The following is a 6,515-nucleotide window of genomic DNA, read 5'->3' as shown; positions in this document are numbered from 1 at the left end:
CAACAATACTTGCCTATACTCTTTATCGTGAGTTAGGGTTGGCTGAGACAAAGGCTAGGAGTGGTCAATTTGATGTTAAAAAATATTATAATACAAATTGGAGAATGAGGATTCAGGAGGACACAAAAAAATCTGCTAAAACAAATATGAAAAAAACTGAAATTGTTCAACAATAACAGTCTGTACCGTGAGCTAGGGTTGGCTAAGGCATAGGCTAGGAGTTGTCAATTTGATGTTTAAAAGTATTAGGATTCAAATTGTAGATTAAGGATTCAAGGGGACACGAAAGATCTTCTAAAACGTAAATGAAAAAAACTGAACATGTTCAACAATACTTGCATGTACTCTGTACCGTGAGCTACGGTTGGCTGAGGTAAAGGCTAGTAGTGGTCAATTTGGTGAAAAAAAATATGAGAATCCAAATTGGAGATTGAGGATTGAAGGGGACATAAAAGATCTGCTAAAACGTAAATGAAAAAAACCGAACCTATTCAACAATACTTGCCTGTACTCTGTACCGTGAGCTAGGGTTGGCTGAGGCAAAGGCTAGGAGTGGTCAATTTGATGTGAAAAAGTCTAACAATTCAAATTAGAGATTGAGGATTCAAGGGGACACAAAAGATCTGCTAAAACGTAAATGAAAAAAACTGAACCTGTTCAACAGTACTTGCCAATACTCTTTATCGTGAGCTAGAGTTGGCTAAGGCAAAGGCTAGGAGTGGTCAATTTGATGTTAAAAAAATATGAGAAATCGAATTAGAGATTGAGGATTCAAGGGGACGCAAAAAAATCTGCTAAAACAAAAATGAAAAATACTTAGCTTGTTAAATAATACTAGTCTGTACTGTGACCTAGAGTTGGCTGAGGGAAAGGCTAGGAGTGGTTAATGTGATGGGAAAAAGTATTAGAATTCATATTAGAGATTGAGGATTCAAAGGGACATAAAAGATATGCCGAAACATAAATGAAACAAACTGAACCGATTCAACAATACTTGATTGTACTCTGTACCGTGAGCTAGGGTTAGGTGAGGCAAAGGCTAGGAGTAGTTAATTTGATGTTAAAAAAATATGAGAAATCAAATTAGAGATTGAGGATTCAAGGGGACACAAAAAATCTGCTAAAACAAAAATGAAAAAAACTTAGCTTGTTAAACAATACAAGTCTGTACAGTTAGCTAGGGTTGGCTGAGGCAAAGGCTAGGAGTGGTCAATGTGATGGAAAAAAGTATGAGAATTCATATTAGAGATTGAGGATTCAAATGGACACAAAAGATATGCCGAAACATAAATGAAAAAAACTTAACTTGTTCAACAATACCGGTTTCTACCGTGAGGTAGGGTTGGCTGAGGCATAGGCTAGGAGTGGTCAATGTGATGGGGGCGCTAAATAAGACCAGAAAGTAGAATAAGCTGTGATTATGAACATAAATAGTGGATAACTTTATGCGTTTGTAGGAGTATTTAGTTGTATTATAATGATTTCTTTTTTTATTCTTTTTTTGAGATGGACTAAATGATTTCTTATTGTGTGACTTTTTGTAAATATAATTCTTGAATGAGGTCCTGAACAATTCGGATCATCAAATTGTATTGTACAACCATTGTTCGGATCATCAAATTGTATTGCACAACCTGCGATCCCTAGTAAAAATGGATTCCCTGTGAAGAAATGGGTTGTATATAACGAGAGAGAGAGAGAGAGAGAGAGAGAGAGATGGGCTCAAATAAGTTGTAACAAATAAGTTTGCATTTCGCAGCAAAGAAATAAAGAAGACATTCTCAACGCAATAAGTATTTCATTGCTCAATCTTCGTAGAAGAAATGCTTTTCAAGAACAGCAACGTTTCAACTGGATTATCTGGCCCCTTAAGCTCCACTCTTCCACCTGAAAGCAGAGCATAATTTCTAAATAAAATTTTCTGATAATGTTAGTAATGTGCAGGGTTTAGACAATATTGCATTCAAGAGGAAAAGACCAAAAAGATTGGCACTATCATGCAGCAACTCATAAAACTCGTAACTGTCAGATATAATATAAGCGGATTGAGGTGTGGCAAACCTGCATTGTATATGTCTTGGACAACATATTTCCACATTCTTCAATAAGGGCTCTTTCTCCACCAGTCACTCTGGCTAGTTCTGAAATCAAATTTTCTGTTTCTTCTGCCTGAATCACAAAAGCTTTCTTCATTAAAGCCGAAACCAATGCTAGATACATCAAATTCTCATTGAATCACACGATCTTCACAACCAAAATATTTATGTTTAATTAGAATTCAAAAGAACTGCATCCACAATATAAATTCTCCTTGTATATAATTAATTAAGTTTGAAACAATTCACTTAGGGCCTTTTCGTATGCTAGATAAAATGAAAACTAAAAACTAAAACCAAACTTTTTTTATTTAGTTCTAAAAGTTTTTGCTTTATTCATTCTCCTTCATTTCTCCCTCATACCTCCCCCCACCGGCCTCCTTCCACCATTCTCCATTTCCCTTTTCATCCATGTTATTCGTCTTTATCACCAACAAAAAGAAGGAAACTAAAAACCAAAAACAAAGAGGTTACAAAACGAGGTCTTATAAAAACCAAAAACAAAATGATTACCGGGGCCTTAGTTTTGCATTTGTATCCATCTATTCTTAAGCAATGCTGACTTCTATCAGCAAGCACCCAACCCTGTGCAGTGCGGCAACTCTCTAAAAAATTTGATTCTTAGAATCTAGAATAAACTTGTTCACCCTATTTGTATCATTAGATTTTCCCACTACAATGAAATTTTTCTTCTTGTCAGTTGTGCCATCACTTCTGATAAAAAGTAAAATATCCACTTGTTGATTGTCAAAGGAAAAAGTCCCCTAGTTATTTTACCTTTGCTGTAGATTGCTGAACTTGGAGATCTATTATCTCCATCACTTCCACTGCTGAGTTCAGTGCCTCTTTTAACTCTTGTAGATTGACCTACAAAGTATATCTCAAGTCAGTGTTACAAAGCAATACAAGAAACATAAGTTGAACATTGGTTACACAACTGAAGCCATAATTAAACGGAGGAATTATACCCTAACATTGCCACTGATTGGAAGTTGAAATGAGGCATTCGACAAAGCTTGTGTTGCTTCTGCCAGAGAACTTGAATGATCCCCTTGAAGAGCAAACCACTGGTCCAAATATGGAATCTAAGATAATGTCCAGTAGAATATGTAAGTTACAAACATAATTCAGTATTTCTTTTTGAATAAAACACGAGTTAAAATGTGGCTACTTCAATTTCTTAGTGCTGAACACCACGCTTAGGGTACATATGCCATAAACTAGAACAGCATATAAGTACCTCAATGTTAGACACACTGAAAGTGTGTTACAGTTTAATTCTTTTATATTTTTATTTAACAGCAGTCTTACTGTCATCAGACCACGTTATACATAGCATCTGCAAAAAAAGTTTGTGATCTCTGAGGACCCATAGCAATATCTCACTACTTGTACGTTTTATTCAACAGCTAAAATTTGCAGAATGACTGAACAACACAGATTGAAAAAGAGTTTCTAACTGCAAAATTCATATGCCATTGTGAATAAAAGCATTAAAGAAGATAAAGAAGTCCAGTCATAGGATTTTTTCACATGAATTCAAAATATACCCTTTCAGTCATCAATTTCTTAGAAATATCACCACAAAAGAGTAAATACCTCCAATGCTTTTGAAATCCTATAGTTTTCACAACTATTGTGCTTTTCTCTTTCACAGCTCCATTGCCTCAGAGGAGAGGATGGATTAGTGTTGCTCAAACTGGTTAGTATGACTTGACGAAAATTTATGAACTCTCAACTGAATCTTTCTGGCGAAGTAAGATGATATAACACCAAAAGTTACATTGCTATACAGATACTAGTCATATGAGAATGAAAGGCAAAGCACGATTCTTCATGGCTAAGTTGTGCTCAGCATGAAAGATCCAGTCTCCACTATATATACAGTCTACAAGCTAAAGATAATTCCTGTCACTTGCAAGCATATATCTTTTCTTGAAGGCTAGGTTACGAAATATACCTAACAAATACGTTTATGCAAGATATGGATCATTATAAGAATCGATGAAATTGCTAATCAAGCATATACAATATTACCACATGAGAAGTGTAAAGCAATCATGAAATTCTAGCAGCCTTACTTGAGCATCAAGAATTGCTGATAAAGTCTCTGTTCTTTGCAAAATGCCAAGTTCTATCCGTTTCCTCTTGACTGAATCATATAGTTCTGCTATCTTTACCGCAAGAGAATAAAGTGTTCTCTACAATATATAATAACAGAAAGACATGAGAAAGTTAATCAGCTGGAAAAGCAAGCGCTTTGTCCTTATCAGTTCGACTTAGAATCCACATTTGAGCTATAGAAGTGACAATCTTTTTTTAAGAATTAAAATCTAGTTTGACTTTTGAGCACTCAAATATGAGTTACCTCAGTTTCTCTCTGCTGTGCTCGCATGGAAGCCTCTGCTCTTGCATTGGTATATCTCCACTGCAGATAGCGGTTATGAAGCACTCTCAAGGAGTGCACGTCTTCTAGGTGTCCAGAAACTTTCTTTCCTCTCCTTGTATCTGAGCTCAGCTTTGCACTTGTAGATGGTGGGACAGGGGGAAGACATAAGCCACCCATCTTCCCTGTGTTTGTATATGGCTTGGACAGAACAGATGTTACTCTTTCACTCCCTTTGCTTGGCTGGAAGGATAAGATGTCGGAACTTGATAATGGCAAGTTCAGAGAACGGGAGCAAGGGGAAGCAGAACATTTAAAAAAATCGTCACTGACAGTGACAGTTGCATTACCCCTGCTGCTGCTACTTTTGTCAACGAGCTGTCTACTAGAAACGGATGGCAACAAATCGGCCTCAGGCATGGAAGAGCGGATATCAGGAAGACACCTTGTTGAGCAGCTTGGTACAACTGGCATTTGACTGTGATTATTGACATCGGGAAGTGAACTTGGTGAAGAAGGATCAAGTTGGGGAGCAGAAGTGGCGTCTTGGGTGTTTGCCTCAGTCTCAGTAACTAGATTGGTAGGTGGAGCAGGTAAAGACATCCCGCTAGACTGCAAGAGCTTAGCGGCTGCTGTGGCTGTGATGTTGGTAGACCGTTGCTGAATGAGTCTGAATCTAGACGTCCTATCTAGACTAGCAGTCACCATGGGTGTGTCAGGTCTTGAGGGTGTGGTAAAAGCATTGCTGCCTTTCCCGGTGCAGGTTTTTGTAAGATGCTGCTTCTGCTGTTGCTGTTGGACTTTGCCTCCTCCGTTTTCTTTGAATGGCTTCACAGGACGCTGTTTCCTCCCAGTATAATTAAGCATCTGTTCCGGTGGGAGAGGGATTTCCCAACTCTGACTCGGAGTGTGAATGGAGGAGAAGCCGGTGGGTCTGTTCTCGTCGGAGCAGCGGAAGGGCTCCAAGTCCAAGTGCCTCCGCCGCCTATTCACAGAGGAAGAGCGCTGCCTCGACTGAATTTCCGCAAGCGTCGAGCTTGGAGTTGAGATGGCATGTTGATGATGTTTCGGGAGGGGCGATTTGGTAGGCAGGGGATGGGGGAGATCACCAGTGGAAACCGCAGGAGACATGAACCTAGAGCTCACCTCCCTCACTCTTGGCCGCCGGTGAGCAGTCGGCGGAGGAGGAGGAGGAGGATGGGGAGGAGCGCAAGCTGCTGCGTCCTCTACGGTGGCGGATCCGCAACTTTCCACCATCAATTGATCCATATTCTTTAATAAACGCACAAATCAATCGAGGCAAGCACATATAACCGAATCTGAGAATAATGTTAGAATTCACCTAGACTCCCAATTTGAGAATTCAGGTTAAGCCGTACCTTCTCCCGACCGACTCCTCTAATGGGCTCTTCTCCAATCCTCCGGTCCTCTAATATTGGTTGACCCAGAAGCCTTAAAGTGAAACAGAGCAGGGGGTGCAAATTTAGGAACGAAACAAAGAACTAGCCGTTGGCTGTTGGGGTCAAGTCCTAACGGTTCAATTTTTGAAATATTGGGCACCGGATAATAAATAAATAAAATAGGGGAGGATGGGTTCAGATGCTAAAGAAATTACAGCAACTCCATCTGCTGATCCCACCCCTTACTCTCGTTTTTCCCAAAAATTCCCTTTTTACCCTCTACGAACAAAGAAAACGGAAGGATAAAAGAAAGAAAGCTGTCAATGGCTTTTTAGGAGTGTAAATAAAAAAACAAATATTGTCACCCACCACCAACCGCCCACCCCCATCCCCCTGTCGGCGACACTCCTTCCTCCTTCGTCCACTCCCCTTGTTATGATTTTCTCTTTGAGCATTTTAAGTAAAACGATTTTCTCTTTTAGTATTTTAATTAATCAAGAGCATTTTGAGGAATTTAAATTACCAAATTTGTATATCACATACTTATGTGACGTATAAAGTGGACAACCAATAATACATCAATTAAAAAATGTCATAAATATATAAACGAAGTAGGGGAGTTTGGAAAACTAT

The 6,515-nt window shown here is 38.8% G+C and overlaps 1 protein-coding gene across 2 annotated transcripts; it reads right to left on the bottom strand.

Moving 5' to 3' along the window:
• Positions 1-1,731: 1,731 nt before the first annotated feature.
• LOC110768598 (protein ENDOSPERM DEFECTIVE 1) lies at positions 1,732-6,220 on the bottom strand. Of its 2 annotated transcripts, XM_021972397.2 has the most exons (7): positions 5,862-6,220; positions 4,465-5,754; positions 4,178-4,297; positions 3,065-3,181; positions 2,874-2,963; positions 2,062-2,169; positions 1,732-1,887 (listed from the first exon to the last, which is right to left on the bottom strand). In XM_021972397.2, the coding sequence occupies exons 2-7, from the start codon at positions 5,749-5,751 to the stop codon at positions 1,831-1,833; spliced, it is 1,779 nt and encodes a 592-aa protein (XP_021828089.1). In that variant the 5' UTR covers positions 5,752-5,754; positions 5,862-6,220; the 3' UTR covers positions 1,732-1,830. The 2 variants fall into 2 exon arrangements, with proteins under 2 accessions (XP_021828089.1, XP_021828088.1); XM_021972396.2 differs by having other exon boundaries at positions 4,465-6,219.
• Between the last annotated feature and the right edge of the window lie 295 nt (positions 6,221-6,515).

Source organism: Prunus avium, chromosome 4 (genome assembly GCF_965620075.1).
Source record: "Prunus avium chromosome 4, drPruAviu1.hap1.1, whole genome shotgun sequence".
Taxonomy (NCBI): Eukaryota; Viridiplantae; Streptophyta; class Magnoliopsida; order Rosales; family Rosaceae; genus Prunus; species Prunus avium.
This window is presented reverse-complemented; position numbering and strand designations above follow the sequence as displayed.

Coding starts and splice junctions, on each gene's coding strand:
- LOC110768598 (XM_021972397.2), bottom strand. CDS start 5,751: ATGGATCAATTGATGGTGGAAAGTTGCGGATCCGCCACCGTAGAGGAC. Junction 2,170..2,873: donor TTCAGCAATCTACAGCAAAG/GTAAAATAACTA, acceptor TTTGTGATTCAG/GCAGAAGAAACAGAAAATTT. Junction 1,888..2,061: donor CCAAGACATATACAATGCAG/GTTTGCCACACC, acceptor CTCTGCTTTCAG/GTGGAAGAGTGGAGCTTAAG.